Raw genomic sequence first — 20,884 nt, 5'->3', positions numbered from 1 at the left:
GTCTCCCCTGCCATGCTCTTGTCCACCCGAGAGTGCTGTATTACTTTAAGGAGTCAAAAAAGTAGGTGATCTACAGAAACCTGACCTAAACACAGAAGACATATCAGTCTTGGGCTACAGCTCAGAGGTAAAGATAGTAGCTTATTAAAAACTACTCTGCTATGAGAGTAGTTTCTGGATATGCTTGGATTTGTTTGAGAGAAATCTTTATTTTCTGTTCTGCCAGATAGAAATAAGAATTTTGGGCTGGAGAGATGGCTCAGCGATTAAGAGCATTGCCTGCTCTTCCGAAGGTCCTGAGTTCAATTCCCAGCAACCACATGGTGGCTCACAACCATCTGTAATGAGGTCTGGTGCCCTCTTCTGGCCTTCAGGCATACACATAGACAGAATATTGTATACATAATAAATAAATAAATATCATTTATGTTAAAAAAAGAATCTGGGGGCTTGTCATGAACTCTAGTCATTTGGTAATATATTTGATATACCTGTTTCTATCCTAATAAAGCAGTTTTAGTTTTAAATTTAAATTTAACTATGGAATTCTCTCTCCTGCACATAAAAGCTCTGATGAGGTTATTAGCACAGACAGTTTTATGTGTGTCATGCAAGTGGTGTGGTTTAGAGTGCCAGTGTGCTAAAGGGCATTCACATAGTCTGCTAACCTTGCAAAGAAACTTCAAGCTGATTGGGTGAGCCAGGCATCATTAAACATACCTGTAATTCTTGTATTCAAGTGGTAAAAGCAGAAGGTCACGACTCAGGGCCAACCTCAGCTACATAGTAAGTCTAAGGCCATTGTGGGTTACATGAGACCTTGTGTCAAAAATAGATAAAAATGATAGGCCAGTTACTTTCATACTCTGTACTCTCTCCAGCTGTCTCCTCTTTACAGGTTTTCCTCTTTCAGTGTTGTCTGTCATTTTAGCAGGCCAACTCCATCCTGCTCTCTTCTTGTTCTGTATAAAATATTTCTCTTTTTTGTACTCTGTTCTTTCTTTAATGTTTTCCCCCAAAGAACATTGACTAGTCATCTTCACAGGGTCTCTGGGAATGTCCTACGTGTTTTGATTTAATTCCTTTTTTGTTGTTGTTTTTAAGACTTATTTCCTTTTTTGTTGTTTTTAAGACTTATTTTCTGTATGAGTATTTTGCTTGTGTGTATGTATGTGCACCATGTGCATGCCTGGAGCCCCTGGAGCCGTGAGGAAAGTGTCAGACTCTGGAATTGGCATCACAGATGGTTGTGAGATGCCATGTAGGTGGTAGGAATCAAGTCCAGATCCTCTACAAGAGCAATAACAAACAAATAAAAACCCCAGCAACAGTAGCATTCTAATTCCAAATAAGTGCTGGGCTTGTGCTTGATCACCAGTCAAGCAGAGGAAAACCACATCTCCTGTCTCTAGCCTCCCCTGAAAACACTTCCTCAGAAAGAATAGCAATGCTTTCTAAAAGATAAAACTAAAAATAAATTCAACTAGTAACTTAAACACAGATGTGCAAGTCCCAGTACAAAAACACAAGTAACGTGGAAAACCAACACAATATAACTTCTAAATATCACTAATCCAAACTGGGCAGTGGTGGTGCAGGCCCTAATCCAAGCATTCAGGTGGCAGAGGCAGGTGGATCTGTGAATTTGAGGCCAGCCTGGTCTCCAGATTGAATTCCAGGAGAGCTATGACTAAACAGAGAAACCCTGTCTTGGGGGTAAAAGAGAAGACGAAAGATCACTAACCCACGCTGGTCAAGGCGGCACATACTTTTAATCTCAGCACTGGCAAGCAGACTCTATCAGTTCAAGGCCAACCAGGGTACAGTGAGACTTTTTTCTTGAAAAGAAGAAAAAAAAAATCACTGATCCCTCAGTAATAGCCTACAGTAAAAGAGAATCACATGAAATCCTAAAGAACTCAAAGAATGACTAAGTATGTTTAAAAATGGACTAGGTGTGACGGTACATCCCTTTATCCCAGCACTTGGGAGGCAGAGAATGCAGATCTCTGTGAGTTTATGGCCTGCCAGGGCTAAAATGAGACCCTGTCTCGGGTGGGGGGTGAATTAAAGGATACACATATAAGAAATCAAATAAATTTCAGATAAACTAACAGTTCACCTTAAGATCTTGGAAAAATAAGAACAGACCAAATCTACAATCACTAGACAGAAAAAAAAAATTAAGATCAGAGCAAAAATTAGTGAAATGGAATCAGAAAAACAAAGAATCCCTGCAGCAAAGAGCTGGTTCTTTCACAAGATGGACAAACCTTCATTCAGCCTAGCTGATGGAAAGAGAGGAAGGCAGGTGTGGTGGCGCATGCCTTTAATCCCAGCACTGGGTCTGCAAGTGGGTCTCTGAGTTTGAGGCCAGCCTGGTCTGCAAAGCGAGTTCCAGGACTTCTAGGGCTGTTACACAGAGAAACCCTGTCTGGAAAAACAGAAAGAAGAAAAAAGAGAAATCATAAATGACTAAAACTAGAAACCTAAGTGAAGTAACTGGTTCTTACAGATAACAGTGAAATTCAGAAAATGATCAGGACATGCCTTAAAAACGTGTATTACACAGAAAACCTAAAAACACATGGACACTTTTTAGGTACAGTAGGGCATACCAAAATTAAATCAAGGTGAGGTCATTTTAACAGATTTATAACAAGCAACGTTGTTAAAGGACTTAAAAAAGAAATCTTTCCTAAAAGAGAGCCGTCCTGAATTAGCTTCACTGCTGAATCTGCTGACTTGTAAAGGACTAACAACAGTGTTTCTCAGGCTGTTAACAACAGGAAGCACAGAACACTCCAGAACTGGTTTCTTTTCTGAAACCAGTATTCTGATACCAGAACAAGATACAGACATACAGACACAACAAAAGGAAGATAGACCAAGCTACATAGCTGCAAAAATTCTCAACAAAATATTTGCATTCCCAAATCAAGATCGCATTGAAAAGATCATTGGCTTTGATCAAGTTATCTTTAGAGATTTAGCTATAGTTCTACATACAAAAATCAATAAATGTAATAATACACTATGTAAACATTTTCTAAAGAGTAGAAATCAGATGATCATCTCAATAGATTTAGAAATCCTTATGACAAGATCTGAACTCCTTCATTATGAAGAGATGGCTCAGTGATTAAAAGCAACTACTGCACTTGCAGAAGGCTGACTTTGGTTTTCACCATCCATTTGGGTGCTATCACCACAGCTCCAGGGAATCCTCTGCTGTCATCCTTGGGCACCCACATACACAGACACACAGATACATAAATAAATTTTTTTAAAGATTTATTTATTATGTTTACAACATTCTGCTTCGATGTATGCCCGCACACCAGAGGAGGGCACAAGATCTCAGTACAGATGGTTGTGAGCCACCATGTGGTTGCTGGGAATTGAACTCAGGACCTCTGGAAGAGCAGCCAGTGCTCTTAACCTCTGAGCCATCTCTCCAACCCCCATAAATAAATCTTTAAAAAGAAAACAGATGCATCTAAGATAATTAAGACAGCCTCAGAAAAATAGATGTTCTTTTTTGTGAGTTAGATTTTGTATAGTTACATAAAATTATGTACAGATATATAAAAAGAAAGTAGAAACATTATATACTATAGAACATCATGCATAATAATAAATGCACCTTAAAATATTGACACATAACCAAAAGTAGTTCACTAAAAATAAGCCAGTTGAGTGGCAGAAAAGGCAAATGTGCATGAGCTTGCCTCAAAGACCAATGAACTCTTGTCTTTTGCAGACAATATGAGGAAAATCAGGTATAGATTGCTACTGGAACATTTCATCTCAGAACTAGAAATAACTTTCTGATGTTGCATTTTAGAGACTAAGATCACCAGACAAAACAGTTGTATTTCTTTACCTGGGAAGCATACAGCTTTCTGGCCACAACAGAGGTAGATTCAGTCCTTTTAAACCTTTGTTAAAACATGACATGCAAATTTTATTGCTTTTTATGCAAATTGTTCAGTATTCGTTTGATACTTAAAAGTTGTATCATGCTGGACAGTGGTGACACACACCTTTAATCCCAGCACTAGAGAGACAGAGGAAGGCGGATCTCTGGGAGTTCTAGGCTGGCGTGGTCTACAAGAGCTAGTTCCCGGACAGCTAGGGCTACACACAGATACCCTGTCTCCGAAAACAAAACAAAAAACGTCTTTCTCCTTTCCTGTCATATAGCTTAGTCCCAGTTCCAGAATGAAGAAGCTGCCTCAGGGTCGCCCTGTGCCTCCCCTTGGACCTGAGACAAGAGTGTCTGTAGTCTGGGTGGAACGCTACGATGATATAGGTACTGTATGAGGAAAAAGGTTTTCTCTAAGAATGATTAGGTTGCCAGTGACCTACCAAATGTCTGAAAAGGGCGGGTACAGAGACTTGCAGTTCATAAACCTGGGTTTGTATTCCAGCTTCTCTACCCATTTCAAGAAACCTGTTAATTGGGCATACTTGTGACCCTTCTTTTCTAGTTAGGAATATTTGATAGATTAGTAGATACAAAGTCATTAACTGTTTTGTTTGTTTCCTAGTTAGTGTTCCCAGCCTTCCCAGGAGCTCTGGGCCATCTTTCCATGTGCACAGGTGGTCTCGTTTTTATATAATTGCTTCCTTTGTCCTTAAAAGTTCTGCCATGGATAACTTTCTTAGGATTTTCGTTTGACTTAAGAGCATCAGAAATGCATGCTTAGCTTAGCACCCTGTCCAGCTCAGGGTTTATAGGAAAGTGTCGTTCTGCTTCTAACCACGCCCTCACAGCCACAGGTTATATTCTCTGAAAGCTCTCTGCTTTCGGTGCACTGGGCCAAACATTGTGAAAGACAGCTGTTTTTATGTGGGGAGTCATTAGGGTTCCACACTGTGGTGCAGCACAGATGGTACTTGTTGCTGCCTATGAAGAGGTTAGGAAATGAATTCGGGAAAATCAGGCGGTGGTAACTGTAATGTTGTTGTTTTCTAGAAAACTTTCCCCTGTCAGATCTGATGACAGAGATCAGCACTGGTGTGGAAACCACTGCTAACAGTAGCACTTCTCTGAGGTACTGTCCTCTTCTTTGCTTGAGTTTATCAGCATGTCTGTTTGTATCTGTTGGTTACACTTAATAAAAGAATAAAGAATTATAATCAAACAGTGGTTAAAGGCAAATAAGGAAAGAATCAGGACCTGGAGAGATGGCTTGGTGGTTAAGAACATTTGTTTTTGCAGAAGATCCAAATTTAAAAAAAATAAAATTTTTAAAGAATCAAAGAAAGGGCTGGCAAGATGGCATTTATGTGGCCCCTTTTTCCGTGTTTAAATATGTGCTAGATTAGTAAATACATCTGTAAGCTGTTCTTTGGTTTCCCAGTCTTCCCAGGAGCTCTGAAGAGGGGGAAAAGCCAGCATGTGAAATGCTCAGGAAAAAACAAAATTAAAAACTTAACTTATTGAAATACAATTGTTATACAAAAAGTTGTGCATATTTGGCGTGTTCAGTCTTAAATTTGGAGGTCTATTTTACATATGAAACCATCACCACTATATCCTGTAAACATACATTATCACCTCTAGAAGTCTCATACCACTCACAGTACCTATAATTTATTATTTTTTTGTTTTTTGAGACCATTTGTTATTATTATTATTATTACTATTACTATTTGCTTTGCCCTCTTAGACTTTTAATAATGTAATGCAGTATTACAGCCTTACTCAGTATAATGAACACTTAACTTCTAGGACTTACTTGGTCTGCATAAATGAAATTTTGTATTTTTCCACCAAAAACCTTCCTGTTTCCATATTTAATCTCTGACTTTATTTTATGTTCTTCAGATAAATTCTATTATGTAGAAGAATTTATCTTTATATGCGTAACTTATACGTATGTGTATATAATTCCCATATTGGGCTTTTGCTGTTACTGCTTGTACTCTGGGCTCTATCTCGACACTGTCGCAGCCATGCTGACAACAGGTCCCAGGCCCTGATACGTGTTCTTACACCTCATAGGAAAGATTCTTGTGTCTGAACTAAAAGGACTTATCTTTTCTAAGATCCACAACTCTTGAAAAAGAAGTCCCAGTAATCTTCATCCACCCTTTAAACACTGGATTGTTCCGGATAAAAATCCAGGGAGCCACTGGAAAATTTAACATGGTCATCCCCCTTGTTGATGGGATGATAGTCAGCCGGCGAGCCCTGGGTAAGTGCTGTGTGTCCTGAAGGACAGCAGTCCTGACTTTCTTTGTTTTCCTTCACCTTTAAATTTTATTTTATTCTTATTCTTTGATAATCTCATAGATGTATTTAATGAATTTTAGTCCTTTTTCACTTCACAGTACATTGCCTCATTCCTCTTTGTTCTGCTGAGGCCCTGTCAACATTTTATGGTGTGTGTCTCACTGAATTTAGATATGCCCCATGTATGGCTGTGGGTTGGAGGTTATTGTACCATAGGATGCCAGCAACTGTATCGCTGTTTGCCTTCTTTAACACTTTCATAAAACACAAGTAAGGAGATGGTCTTAATAGTCGCTGCATGTAGAAAATGCTGCTGTTTAAGCTTTAATCTGGTAATATAAAAAGGCCTTCACTAACTGAATGAATTAACTACCTAACTAAAGAGGAAAACAGAGAACATGGGCTGGAAGAGCAGGCTTTGACTCTGTCCTGAGCTAATGTCTCTCTCAGCAGTTTCATCTTGGTGCTATGTTTGTCTCTGAGGTGGGAAACCATGGGATTGCAGTGAAAGAGTTGCAGTGTTGAGAAAATGGTCCCCTGAACATAGCTTCCCTGACAGCTTACTGACAGTTTTCTCACCTGTCTTCAAGGCTTCCTGGTGCGGCAGACTGTAATAAATATTTGTAGAAGAAAGAGACTGGAGAGTGATTCCTACAGTCCACCACATGTCCGTCGGAAACAGAAAATCACTGACATTGTCAACAAATACCGGAATAAGCAGTTGGAGCCAGAGTTTTATACTGCCCTTTTCCAGGAGGTTGGTCTCAAGAACTGCAGCTCTTAGAGCACAGTCTGCCCAGGGCAGTGGACTGCAGAATGGGCTCTGACATCAAAGCAAGACAGTCCTGAAAAACACAAGCGAATCACTCCCAAGAACTCACTGTTGAATCACCAGAACCATGATGTGAAGCCACTGGCTCGAGGACTGCCTGCTTTCTGATGATGGACCTCACACAGTCACACTCCTGCTGAAAAGGACAACAAGCATTTTAGCCATAAACTTTCTTTTAAAGTGACAATTTTAGTAAATATAAGCCTTTTGAGGATAAAGGCTTTTATGCATCAGTTAAATACATACATTGGTAGTGTCAACAGGCTTGCAAGGTAGGAGCTGAAGATAGTTTATACCTCGCTTTTTAGGAGGGTGTATTCAAAATTAAAATCAGTCTCAGAACCTTCCAGAACTTTTTAAGGCTCAAGTTGACACCGTGAAGGAGGAGATAGCAGCTTTGTGCTCATGTTTCGATCTATTTGTTACCTGTCATACTGACAGGTGAAACATAAAGGGTTTTACTCAGATGAGTCTGACATTAAAATATTTCCTATTTTTTTTCTCCATGTTTAAGCAAGTTGCCCCTCTCTCTGCTGTGGAGATCTGTCATATGGCCTCAGCTTCTTAGCAGACAGATGGCAGTGGAGGCACAGCTGTGTACTCTAATGGCTGTGAGTGAGCAGTGATGCCTCCGTTGTCCATTACTGTTCAGTTCGATGGCCTGATGATAGGGTAGGCATGGTTTCTTGATCAAATACCAATAATGGGAGTTCACAACAGGCTGAAAATTATTTCAGGACCAAGCAGCAAGCTGCAGTAGTTCTTGGAGGGTTCTATTCGTGGTTCAGGAAGAAGTGTCCCACTCACTCAGCTCTTCAGAGAGCAGCTGCTTCGCAGTCCATAGAATCAGTGTCATCTCCATAGGTGGCAGCTGCTGTTATGTTTCCTGGTCTTAGCCAGCTGAAGGTACAAGTCCCTGCCAGGACTCTGGAATATTTCAGTCACTTGACTGTTGTTTCTCTGCAAGGGACTAAGCATAGGAGGTGGCCAGAACCAAACTGTTTTAGGACTCCTGTTACAGTGTTCACTATATTCCAATTTTTATGTTCTTACTCCTTCAGTAAGATTATTTGTCTTAGAAAACAAGTGACATGTATGGTCCAAAGAGGAATAATCAGAGATTAACAGGGCTGTTCCCCCGTTGTCATTAAAATCTGCAGATCAGGGTCTACTGTTTGGTTTGAAGTTTTGCTCTTTCCCTAGGACATTAGGGGCAGTGTTACACCTGCTCCTCTGTGCAGGTGCCTCCATTCCAGAAGTGTGTCTTCTGCGGTCCCTGAGCAAGAACCATGGGTATAGCATCCCGTAGGCTGAAGTTTGCCACAACCCCCCCCTTTTTTTTCTCTACTCAGGTACAGACCCCTCTCTCCTCCAATCTTCCTTGTCCTCGGTGTCATCCTCTTCCTTCCCACTGTGAGTCTAGTTCCCATTCGAGGCATAGTGTTCTGCCTTTGATTTTTTTTTTTTTTTAAAGCCAGGCAATAATCTAATGTCTTCAGGTGATACCATGGGGTAAGGAATGGTAAAAATTAGTAGTGAGGTTTTCCCTAAAAATATTCTAGTAATTCAGCAAGAAGAGGTGAAATTGAACAACCTTTAAGATCCTTCCAGACTGACACTTCATTTCTTGTTCTGTGTGAGGTGAATAAAGAATCTGTACATACATGTGCAACTTAGAACATTCCAGAGGCTACAGATAACTGATAAAGATGTACTTCTTTCCTACTCTGGGTATTGTTTAAATAATACCAGAAAGATGATGTATGGGATTTATGTGTTGGGGTGGGCTTTCTGGCCCTTCCCCTTCGGTTGGCTCTAATTTCTAATTCTTTATAATTTTGATAACTTTGGTAAGAGAACAACAATGGCAGATGTAGTTTGAAATCTGGGGTACATGGTGATTCCCCAAGAAGGGAGGGAAGCCCTAGTGTGTACAGCCAACAGAACTTGGGATGCACCCCCTCACTGGTTCCTTCTGTTCCACACACCATCTACCTACCAGAGGGTGTGATAAGATCCTTGGGTCTCAGAGTGTGGTTTGGAATCCTGCTCATTGAGTTCACCCTCCTGCCTGCGCTAAGATCACTTTGAACAGAATCTTGTCAGAGGAACATACTTAGTACATACAATAATCTTAGAAGTTCACTTGATAAATTTGCCCACACAGGCTCAGAAACTTTGAAGAAACACTGGAACCAATCTGGACTGTGGTTTAAACTGATCGGTTGCTGTACTTGGATGCCTAGGCACTCCCAAAGAGGAACATTTGCTAAGGGTGTTTAGGCTGGCAGCCCCCTCCTGTTCACTTCTGAAACTGGGGGCGGGAGTAGGGGATTGCTCCTTTGCCTGGGAGCACAGGAGACAGGGCTCTTAACCTCTTCAAACCTTGCTGCCACCTTTCCCATTTGTCTTGAGTTTCCTCTTAAGACCTCCTGGCCTTTGGCTCCTTGAAAAGAACTCCCGTGGTAGGGCAGCCCTCCCGGCCATACAGATGCATGTGCCATGCACATGTGTATATGAGCATCTCCCTCTTCAGCTCCCTGATCTTAGGGTAGCTCCATCATGGGGCTCACCCATAAAAACACCTCCACTTTGGCTGGCCCTGTCCGTGTCTGGCTCACAGGTAGTAGGACAGCCTGAAAGAACGGCTCCCTGTCTGCATTAGGGGAGAATCAGGTTCTGCAGGCTGACCTCTACAGTGATGAGTTTTCCGGGGTGTATTCCTATTGAGAAGTGGAACTTCCCCACAGAGTCAGCCTTGGGCAGAGCTGGGTAGGTAGGTGGTGACAACTGTCTTAGAGGACATTTGACACTCTCCTGGCATCAGTTGTCCATTAGCATTTAAAGCCTGTTTAGGCTGGAGCTTTGGTGTTAACAGTGACCATTGGCACCCACTGGTCTGTTCTCAGCACTCTCTGACATTCCCTCTTCCTGAGGGATCCACCTGGCAGTGGAGTCACTGGTCTCACTGCTGGCAGAGCCGGGCACTGCATAGTGTTTTCTCAGAACAGCCACCCTTGTTCTTCAGACAAGTTTTTTAGTGATGAGAGGAAATGTGTAATTTGGGATTCCACAGTGCCTTGCATATGGTAGGCGCCCAATACCTATTTGTTGAAGCAAATCAAGTTCTTTGTCCCCACAGTGACCAACGCATCTTCCTCTGAAGGGCTTGGCAGTTGTGGCTAAAATCTAAGTATCATTATTTGCTCGAAACCATATTTACAGTTTGTATGAATTTCGGTATATTGCCAAGATGGGATCTTTTTCCTATTGTATTTTCTGTAAATATTTCTGCCACTGATCTGTAAAGTAAAGGATATGTAAATATGAAGGTGTGCCTGTGTCCCTCGCTGCCTGTGTTGGATCTGCGCTAGCCTGGGAAGAAGGTGCAGAGGTTCGTATTTATGCCTGTCCTCCGTCCACAAGAAACCCACGGGATATTGAATGTAATACACGCAGTCAATTAAATTTTAAGGAGCTTCTTATCTAATAACTTGGTGTGTCCTTTTGGTTATAGGCCACTGGGCTGGCTCCTGCTTGGTCATTCTTAAGTCACTCTCTCCAGGAGGGTCTGCTCAGTTTTAGCTAATCTAGGTTTTCACTCTAGGTTTTTTAGTTTTCCTATACTCAAAATTAGGCTAATTTTAAGAGAAAAGGACATGCCCTTCTAGTGCTGGCAGGAGTGTGTAGAATTAAGATACAAAGGCTGGAAGTTGGGGGATGAGTGAATCCTGGGGTTTTCTGCCTGTAGAGAAAAGTAAGGACATTCCCAGATGGGGAGGGCACAGAGGTCACCTATGCCCTCACTGCCCCTTTGCACTGGTTGGCTCAGAGGGCTTTACAAGAAGCATGTTGGGGCCATGAGCCTGGCTCATAGGTGATGGGCTGGCAAATCTTGGACACATAAGTGAGAGCTGTTAATATGCCTGCCTGCACCAGGAGCCACCCCTCCAACCTGGCACCAACTCCACAGAACTGCTGTCCTGCTGCATGTGAGCTGCCTGGGACCCAGAGCCGCCTTCTCCCTTTTTCTTATCCAGCTCTACCTGCCAGCACAGGACCTACAGCTGGGCCAATTGGCAGAAGAAGCTGATTTCAGTGGCCCATTTTGTGAAAGTTTCATAGCTAGCCAAAAATATAAGCATTCAAGTTTTTCCACCTCTGTGGCTCAGCTCTCCGACACAACTCCATACTGACCCGGCACCTAGAAATCCCAGCCCCGACTGCTCCTTTTCTGGCCTCTGGGCCTGCCTTGTCCACAGCCTGCCGTGTTCTTAGGTGCACGTTTGAATCCTGTTTACCCAGACTCCTTCTGTGGGTCCACTCAGCTTGGCCTGGTTCCCCCTCTCTGTAGACTGGTGTCCTCCTCCATGACTTGCCCTCTAACCCAATTTTGATGCATCAGCTTCCCAGTCTAGGATGACCCTGACTTCAACCTGTGCTCTTCCACTATGAGATGCTGTGTTCTCCCACATCATGCCTGCCTCCCGCCCAGTCATGACTCAACCGCAGGGGTGCAGCCTCAATGAAGGAGGGTGAGCCTAGGAACTGGCATGCTTAACGTACCTCCCAGCCCCACTCATCTTTTGAAGACTGCACAGGCCAGTTTATTACAGATGTCCCCTGACCCCCAATGCCCACTTCCTGCCACAAGTGTAAGTCCAGGCCAGGTGGGAAGGATGATAGGTGTTGTCTTGCCCCACCGAGACAAGGGGGCAAGTTTTTAGAAGTTCCTTGCTAAAACTCCTAATAAAGGTAAGTAGAGGAAGCTTCAAAATAATGTTAGTGTTAAGTGGTGGCTCAGTGTGTGGCCCGACAGATTTAGCCTACAACATTCTAACAATGTCTCATCCCATCTGTTTGTGTTTGGAGGGGCAGATGCACCCAAGGTGTTTTCCTCCTCATCTCCATTAGAACTGGGTCTTTGGCTGGATGGAGCTTGCCGTTTCGGCTATTCTGGCTAGCCAGCTTGGCCCTAGGATTCCCTGCCTCTGTTGGGATTACAGGAAGGCTGACAAACCCACCTTTATGTGGATTCTGGAGACCACCCCCAACTCTGGGCCTCATATTTGTAGGATAAGCATCTTATCCCCCTCCCCTATCTCCTGTTTTAAACTTGAGAGACTCCACATAAAAGCCAGATGCTAGGCTCTTGTGGGGGTGGGTAGTGTGGCGATGCTGCATCTGCCTTTCCTCTGTGGCAGCTGTTGCTGGAGCTCCCCAGGCTCTTACCTTCCAGCACTGAGCTTCCTCCGTTCCCTACAGTGCCCTGTCCCACAAGCGCGGGCCGTATGCTGGTGTGTGTGTGTACGTGCCACTGGAAGCAGCACCCAGGGCCCTAGCTGGTTCATGGCCACACTAACTGTGAGTAGGCGAGTACCTTTTGTGGGCCGATGTTTGTCCTTCTGTTTCTCTGAGTTTAGAATTGCTCAGTTCCGTCAGAGGCTCGCATGAGCCCGGTGGCTGCTGGGCTAGTCCAGCCCTGGCCGTCCTTCTCAGAAGTCAGCCTGTCTCCCAGCCAGACCCTTTCAGCTCCCTCTGCCTGAGGACTGTGACTTCCTTGTTACATCATGCTCACTGATAAGTCACAATTGGGCTGAAAGCAGAGCCTGGCCAAGCTGCCAGGCGCTCAGGGGCAGCCTGCCTGCTCAATCCAGGTGGCTTCACATGGCCACAGGTGCACAATGAAGTACCCTCTGGTGCCGCTGGTGAACGACCTCACGCTCTCTTTCCTGGTGTTCTGGCTCTGCCTGCCTGTGGCTTTGCTGCTGTTCTTGATGATCCTCTGGTTACGATTCTTACTCAGTCAAGGTAAGCTAGTCCAGGCTGGTCTCTTCATTTTGGAAGTGGGCACAGAAGGGGAATAGCACAACATTTTAAATGCAGCTTCAGTTGAAATAAGTTTTTTCCTTCCTTTTTTCCTCCCTATCGTGTTTTGCTGTTGTTGTTGCTGTTTTGTTGTTTTTGAGGTAGGGTCTTATTAGACAGCCCCAGCTGTCCTGGAATTCACTATGTAGACCAGGTTGGTCTTGGACTCAGGTCTGCCTGCCTCTGCCTCCTGAGTGCTGGGATTAAAGGTGTGCACTGGCATGCTGGCAGTTGGGAGTTTCTTAACAGAGTTTGATTGGCGCGTATGCGTGTCTGCTTGTCTGTGGCCCCTCAGGGCCACTGCTAGTGCTCAGGCTGAGCTGCTGAATTAGGAAACAGTGCTCAGGTACCTAGCAGAGCTCGGACTGGCTCTCAGCTTTATTCGGACCCTCCCCCATGTGCTTTTGTAAACAACATGAACAGCGGGGCATAGCAGCCTTTGCTGTTTTGAGGGGGGAGGTCACACTATTCCGGTTTTTGGCCAGGCCTTCTCTGGTACACAGGATCATGGAGGCTTGTTGACTGACAATGGTCCTGACTGCAGCACTTTAGCAAGACTGGGTAAAACAGTTCTCAACCTGTGGGTCACGACCCTCTCACAGGGTCACATCAGACATCCTGCATGTCAGATGCTTACATTACAGTTCATAACAGCAGCAAAATTACAGCGATGAAGTAACAATGAAAATAATTTTATGGTCGCAGTTCACCACGGCTTGAGGAACTGTATTAAAGGGTCGTAGCATTAGGAAGGTTGAGAGCCACTGAACTAAAGGCTAACATAACTGACCGTGAAAGAGGCTAGGTGGCCAGAGGGTTGGGATATAGCAAGAGGCACCCTGTCTCCCCAAAGATCCCTCTTAACTCAGAGGCTTTTCTTTCCTGTTTCTAGGCTCTGTGACCTTAGGTCGACTGGGCAACAGTATGCCTAGCTTGCTGCCAGCTCTGGTCACAAGTTACTAAGGCAATGTGAGCAGCACCCTGCACGGCCTGCCCCTTGATCCTCTTGTCTGGCCTGCTCATGGTCTCACGGCAGTTTCCTGGCAAGAGCCTCAGAGGGCCTCTGGTTTCTGAAAAACATGTTTTAAGCATATTCACCTCACTCCTAGGGTGGGCCAGAGTCCTCCCTTGGGGCCCCACCCAGGCAGTAGGCCTGGCAGCTAGGGGAGTCGAAGGCTTGTTGGAAGCTGTCTCTGGCTGGGGGTGTGAGTTGGTAGAGTGCCACGTAGCATGCAGGAAGCCATGGTTTTGATAAACCAGGCATGGTAGTACCTGGTGTACTCTCAGCACTCAGGAGGTAAAAACAAGAGGATCATGTCATCCTCAGCAAGTCTGAAGTCTGGGATACACCAGACCTTCCCTCTGGAGTCTAATATCGGTTCCTTGATAGATTATACTCAAGTTAACTTTGAACACTTAAAAGTCATACTGAATGCCTGATGCATACTGTCTCCCTCCAACCCTGAGGAGAATCCTGTAAAGAGTCCCCATTGCCCACGTGGGGAAACTGAGGCTTGCCAGGAAGAAGCAACCTGCCCAGGGTCGCAGCCTGGGCAGTGTCATCGGTACAGATTTCAGGGCTGCCTGAGCCTCAGTGTCCTCACCACGAAGTGAAGGCGGTCACAGCCAGGTACACGACTGTCAGGCGGAAGAAAGGCTTTCTGAGATCTAGCGCTCTTGTTGCAGGGAGCCAAGGACCTGTGTACATGGTACCTAGGAGGTGCTTGTAGGCACAGTCAGTGCCGGCTGAGTCAATGGTAGCTGTGTCAGTGTGGAAGGAAGGACAGCAGTGACTTTGGGTGGCTTCTCTGGAGATGACATCTTACCTCCACCTTTGAAATAAGCCCTTTGATCTTCAGTGAAGTCGGCCACTCAGAGGTGACAGCACCCTGGTGTCACTGTCTTCTAACTCTTAGTTTCTCTGTGTGTTCTGCCCTGGTGCTGGAATCTGGTCCAAGGTGGTTGGTGGCTTGCAGCCTCAAGAACCCCACCCCAAGCCTGTAGTTTTCTTTTTTCCTTTTTTTTTTTTTTTTTTTTTTTGGATTTTCGAGACAGGGTTTCTCTGTAGCTCTTTTGGTTCCTGTCCTGGAACTAGCTCTTGTAGACCAGGCTGGCCTTGAACTCACAGAGATCTGCCTGCCTCTGCCTCCCGAGTGCTGGGATTAAAGGCATGTACCACCACCACCCGGCCCAGGCCTGTAGTTTTCTAGCGTCATACACTCTGAAAGATACAGGTAAGACGTCAGGTGTCCATCAGCTTCGGGTGTGCCACCGAGTGGCTGGACCAGGTCTCCTATGAAGTGAGTGTGGCGGTTGAGTCGCCCAGGCCTCTCATGAGAGATGTATGTGCTTTAAGGAATTCTTTCCTTCACATGCGTGTTCACCACCATGCAGTGCAAATCACAGATGTTTGGTAATGACTGGCCTAGAAGATGAATGATGGGCAGGTCAGTGACTCGGGGTCTCTTCAGTGTTTCTTGTCTCTACAGAGTCAAAGGAAGATTATTCAGATTTATGTTTCAACTGGGAGCCCTGGAGCAAAGGACCTTCTGAGTCTGGCCATGAGGAGACATTCTGTGACTATGAGGACAGGCACCACTGGTGACCTGTTCTACCTGGTAAGATCTTTGTGGGGGATCGGAGACTGCAGGAAGACCTTGGGCCTGCCAGCAGCTGACTCACTAGAGCAGGCTGCCTTGCTGTATGGATGCCCTGTGCCCTGGTCATGATGAAGAACTGACTGTCTTGCCATGCTCTACTAGCTTCAGGGATGTGACCTGAATGGGACAGCGAGGATATGAAGACAGGGCAGACACACAGACATAGAAAAGTTCTGACCGGGTGATCTGGGTTCTCAGAGGGAGCATGATTATTACATACATTTGGATAGGGAGGCAGGGTCCATGGTATACAGCTGGACGAGAAATGTCTTAGGGTTTTATTGCTGAAAAGAGACACCATGACTGTGGCAACTCCTAAAAAGGAACATTTCATTGGGGCTGGCTTACAGTTCAGAGGTTAGGTCCATTATCCTCATGGTGGTAAGCACAGTGGCATGCCAGCAGACATGGTGCTGGAGAGGTAGCTGAGAGTCCTACATCTGGACCCAAAGGCAGCAGGAAGAGACTGAGATACACTAGGCCTGGCTTGAGCTTCTAAAACTCAAAGCCTGCCCCCAGTGACACACTGCCTCCAGCAAGGCCACACCTCCCAATAGTGCCAGTCCCTATGAACCTTTGGTGTCATTTCCATTCAAACCACCATGAGAAATTAAGGTCTGTGGTACACAGCTGGGTGAATGTTAGAGGAGGCTGCTAGTTGGTTCCCGGCTGCTCAGAACCGAAATAATCACACAGATACTGTATTAATTAAATCACTGTTTGGCCCATTAGCTCTAGCTTCTTATTGGCTAACTCTTACATCTTAAATTTAACCCATCTCTATTAACCTGTGCATCACCACTAGGTCGTGGTCTACCAGCAAAGTTTCAGCATGACTATCTCCAGCAGCAGTTCCATGACTTCTCACTGACTCCACCTTCCTTCTCCCAGCATTCAGTTTAGTTTTCCCCACCTAGCTCTGTTCCCCTATAGTTCTGCTATAGGCCCAAAGCAGTTCCTTTATTAACCAGTGATATTCACAACATACAGAGGGGAATCCCACATCAGGTGAAGAGACAGGTTTAGCTAAACCCATAGGTATAGTCTCTGTAAGAGAGCAGTCTTCAGGCCATGCACATCTGGGGGAAGAAAACTATAGTGGGCTGACGTGGGATTCCCCTCTGTATGCTATGAATACCATTGGTGAATAAAGAAACTGCCTTGGTCTATTGATAGGTCAGAGTAGAGCTAGGCAGGGAAAACTAAACTGACTGCTGGGAGAAAGAAGGCAGAGTCAAAGAGAGAAGCCATGGAACTGCCTCCAGAGACAGACATGCCGAAACTTTGCCAGTAAACCTCATCCACGTGGCGATATACAGATTAATGGAGATGAGTTAGTTTAAGATATAAGAGCAAGCTAGAAATATGCTTAAGCTATTGGCCAAACAGTATTGCAAATAATATGGTTTCTGAGTGGTTATTTCAAGTCTGGGCAGCCAGGAACAAACAAGCAGTCTCTTACTATAGCCCATGATACCAGTCTTCATCCTGGGTTGATGGTCCTGGAATGTGCCAAGTGTGTCCCCTCTACTATGGCAAGGATATTCTCATCTCCATATATACTGGGAACTTGGAGTACCAGGTTGGTTAAGGAATTTACCCACAATGCCAAGTGGTGGTGGTGCAAGCCTTTAATCCCTGCAACTTGAGAGGCAGAGGCAGGTGGATCTCTGAGTTGGAAGCCAGCCTGGTCTACAGAGTGGGTTCCTGGACAGCCAGGACTACACAGAGACCCTGTCTTGAAAAAACATTAACCAGAGGAACAGTGTGGTGATACTTTGTGCTGTAACAAAGCTTGCCTGAAGATCAAAGGGCGGAGCTAGCCACTAATTAGCCATAAAGGCCAGGCAGTGATGGCACAAACCTTTAATCCTAACACAGGGAGACAGAGGAAGAGAATCTCTGTGAGTTCAAGGCTGGGCTACTTGGAAATTGATTTAGTCTCAAAGAGAAACAGCCAGGCAGTGGTGGCTCACACCTTTAATCTCAGTACTCGGGAGTCACATGTCTTTAATCCCAACACTAGGGAGGTGGAGACAGGAAGGGTTATGGCTGGGCAGAGAGGAATATAAGGTGGGAGGAGACAGGAACTCAGGGCATTCAGTCTGAGGATTTGAAAAGATAGGATACCATTCAGTCTGTGTTATGCCCAAATCCGTGAAATCCCCCCAAAGCCCGAGAAAAAGGAGACCGAGTCCCGTATGTAAATGCAAAAGCCTTTATTTTATGCAAGTTTGCAAACTCGGTCTCTCCACATGTCCAACATATTGGAATAAACGGAGAGCCCCGAGCTCAGTTAGAATTGGGTTTTTATAGTAGTAAAGGTGGGGGTGAGGGGTTTCTGAGGTTCAGAACCCCTGATTGGCTGACATTTGTCTAGGGGTGTCCTGGAGAGTGTGTGCTGGCAGGTGGTCCTGTCTACAGCAGTTGGAATGTTAGGCATTTCCTTTGGATCATCTGTTCTTGGGTGGTGCTCAGGTAATCTCACTTGTGGTTTTTCCTGCAACCAGGTATTGCTTCAGGGTAAACTACCAAGACTCAGGCCTCCATTAAATTTATCGATGGCTGAGTCCTACACTGGCAGGTGATAACGGTTGGAAGTAAAGAACTTCCTTTGGATGATCTGTTCATATTTAGCTTGTCATGGCTGGCTCCTACAGTCTGAGGATTCGGTAGAACTAAGAACTAGTGACTGGCTGCTGTGCTTCTCCAATCTTCAGGCAAGCTTTATCTGTTAGGTCACAAACAAAATGTCAGCACAGAACAGTCTTGGCATCCATTCCCACGGGGCTAATGCCATTTCCAGCCAGTGACTCCCGGATACCTGTCAACATTATGCTAATCTTCTTCTGAGTTCTGTCACCTGCCCATTTAAGCTCTCTATGTCTGGGGTGGGATTCTCCACTCCCATTGCCACCCAACACCCAGTGGCCTTGTCCCCTTCTCTTTCCTACCTCCCTTCACACCGAGGGGCAGCTGACTCAGGTAGCTGACTCTAGCCACCACCTCCTGGCTCAACCTCAGGCTCCCTAACATCCAGCCATGACTGCAGGTCCTGGCGACACACATCTCTCTGTCCTCACGGCTGTCTGACTGTGAGCATGGTCAAGCGCCATGCTCTCTAGTTGATATGGCTGGTGGAAGTGGAACTGTGAACCAGGGCCACTCACCCAGCCCTCGCCGTGCCTTAGAGCCCTTGCTTAACTTTCTGGGCCACAGCCTCACCAACTGAGATCTTTTCCCCAGAAAAACTCTCACATAATCGCGTGATGGGTTGGTGCACAGGGTGGGCTTCATGATTGTTGAAATCACACAAAGCCCCATGGTCAGAAGTCTGTGTTTGATTTCACTCCCTGCTATGGCTGTCTTTAATTGTTTTGGTGTCTTAGTGTTAGGGTTTGAACACAAAGACTCAAGCATACTAGGCAAGCTCTGTATCACTGAGTCGCACACATCACCATCCAAAATTCTCAGTTTGGGAACAAGAGACCATCCATGTCCATTGTTAACGGGCCCCATAGTCAATGAACGGGGCAAGCAAACAATATTTTGACTTCATGAAAGGGCTCGGCCTGTCTACAGATAGCCCCCCCCCATCCACTATGGCTCTTATCCTTCACTGACTTCATTCCTAGCCCAAGCACTTCTTATTCCTGGCATGTTTGTCTAGGTATCATCTGGGCCCAAGTGGATGGTGGGAAGAGAACATTGGGGACCAAGGAGCCTTCCTGGGACCTCCGGTAGTCAGACCTACCAAGCCTCTTGTCGAATCATCCGTCCTCCATCAACACAGGTGACCTGAAGCCTTTCAGAGAAGAGTCAGGCCCAAGGAGTTTATAGGAGACAGCTGGCCAGCTCAACTCCCAGGAGGTGTGGGGTCCCTATTAAAGAAATGGGGTTCTTCTGTGCCCTGCCAGAGCTTCTGATGTCCGTTCATTCACCCCCGACTCCCTCTGGACTGTCCCACCCTCACGTCCGCTCTGTCCCTCTGAGCTTCCAGCGTCACCCAGCAAAGCAAGCTCGATCCTTGTTTAGACTGTAGTGTGCCTGTCTACCGCGTCTGCTGTGTTCTCCTTACAACGGGAGCATGTGTGAGTGTTCGCTGTGTGAGCCCCACTCTCCTGAGAGCCTCATGTGGGACTGTGGCTAAAAGGGTTCTTCGAGGGAAGATCTTGGTTATCCCTCAGTTACAGAGAGGGAAACTGGGTACAGCAGTTGAGTAACTTTGCCAAGACATAGTGGAGGAACAGGAGTTCCTACCCAGCCCAGTGATTCCTCAGGCATGTGCTGACCCAGTGTCCATCCTCTCCAGGTGGGGAACTGGACACAGGTGGTGGGAGATTTTTAATTTTTTTGTTAAAGACAGGGCATACCTATGTAGCTCTAGTCTGGAACTCACTGTGTAGACCAGGTTGGCTTCAAACTCACAGAGACTAGCCTGCCTCTGCCTCCAGAGTGCTGGGATTAAAGGAATATGCCACAGTGCCTGGAGAATTCCCAGTCTCCTGCAGCCCTTCTGGTTGCCCCAAGGCAACAGGGAAGATGCGCTAAGGGAGGAAACAGGCCTCCCAGGTACTATCTGATGTCACGTTGTCCCTCCCCCAACATCCCACTGGACACCACAAAAACTGAAGGCGTCCCGAGAAGATAGATCCTGACTTGCTAATCGGCAGCCATTCACTATTGCTCCTCAGTCCTGTGAGAATGACCCACCCACAGCACCGATCAGAGCACTTCCATCTCCCGAAGACTGTAGCTCCCTGCGGTCCTGCCCAGGGTCCCAGCTCCGCAGAGTAGCACTGTCCTTTGGGATCCGCCCAGCCATGTTGCTAGTGAGACTTCTCTTCCACCAGTGGGATGCGATGACCATGCCTGTACTTCACCCACAAGTCGCCTCTATGTGGAGATGTTCCAGAAGGTTCCAGAAGGTGCAGGGCAGGCCACGCAGTACAGCTCCCAGAAGTTGCCAAGTCTCCCCACAAAGGGTGACACCAACGCCGCACGAGAAGGTCATGTTTTTCTAAACCTCTCTACATTACCAGCACATAGACACATACACAGACTCATACACATCCTCAGGTTCTCACGGGTACAAACGTGCCTCATTAGGGCTGCAATCTGTCTGATGGGCCTGGGCTTCCGGGTGGCATGTGAACAAAATACCTTTGGTAATGGCTCCCACTCAGCATGGCTGGAGCTGCCCCCTGGCTTTGCCTGGAGTCTTCTACACCAACCCTGGTATAAGGAACGGGCATCTGCTCAAAGGTCAGAAGCCCCTTG

The 20,884-nt window shown here is 45.8% G+C and overlaps 2 protein-coding genes across 7 annotated transcripts in view; both read left to right on the top strand.

The window, feature by feature from the left end:
• Ralgapb (Ral GTPase activating protein non-catalytic subunit beta) overlaps positions 1 to 10,549 on the top strand; it is a 93,855-nt gene extending 83,306 nt beyond the window's left edge. For all 5 annotated transcript variants that reach the window (XM_057780423.1, XM_057780422.1, XM_057780421.1 and 2 more), the window contains 4 exons: positions 4,207 to 4,315; positions 4,982 to 5,060; positions 6,058 to 6,206; positions 6,835 to 10,549. In XM_057780423.1, coding sequence (XP_057636406.1) covers positions 4,207 to 4,315; positions 4,982 to 5,060; positions 6,058 to 6,206; positions 6,835 to 7,028 — 531 coding nt within the window. In that variant the 3' untranslated portion in view covers positions 7,029 to 10,549. The remainder of the gene's footprint in view (positions 1 to 4,206; positions 4,316 to 4,981; positions 5,061 to 6,057; positions 6,207 to 6,834) is intronic.
• A 2,008-nt stretch (positions 10,550 to 12,557) lies between these two features.
• Positions 12,558 to 19,516, top strand: Adig (adipogenin). Of its 2 annotated transcripts, none has more exons than XM_057781800.1 (3): positions 12,558 to 12,887; positions 15,434 to 15,545; positions 19,275 to 19,516. In XM_057781800.1, exons 1-3 carry the CDS (start codon positions 12,761 to 12,763, stop codon positions 19,399 to 19,401), a joined length of 366 nt encoding a protein of 121 aa, XP_057637783.1. In that variant the 5' UTR covers positions 12,558 to 12,760; the 3' UTR covers positions 19,402 to 19,516. The 2 variants fall into 2 exon arrangements, with proteins under 2 accessions (XP_057637783.1, XP_057637784.1); XM_057781801.1 differs by having other exon boundaries at positions 12,560 to 12,887; positions 15,434 to 15,562; positions 19,275 to 19,354.
• The last annotated feature ends 1,368 nt before the right edge of the window (positions 19,517 to 20,884 follow it).

Source organism: Chionomys nivalis, chromosome 9 (genome assembly GCF_950005125.1).
Source record: "Chionomys nivalis chromosome 9, mChiNiv1.1, whole genome shotgun sequence".
NCBI classification, from domain to species: Eukaryota; Metazoa; Chordata; class Mammalia; order Rodentia; family Cricetidae; genus Chionomys; species Chionomys nivalis.
The sequence above is the reverse complement of the archived record's forward strand: the minus strand, read 5'-3'. Positions and strand labels throughout refer to the sequence as shown.

Bases quoted from the DNA above. Each gene is read 5' to 3' on its own strand.
- Adig (XM_057781800.1), top strand. From the start codon at position 12,761: ATGAAGTACCCTCTGGTGCCGCTGGTGAACGACCTCACGCTCTCTTTC. The intron at 12,888-15,433 runs GTAAGCTAGTCC...TTGTCTCTACAG, and splicing joins ACGATTCTTACTCAGTCAAG to AGTCAAAGGAAGATTATTCA. The intron at 15,546-19,274 runs GTGACCTGTTCT...ATGTTTGTCTAG, and splicing joins TATGAGGACAGGCACCACTG to GTATCATCTGGGCCCAAGTG.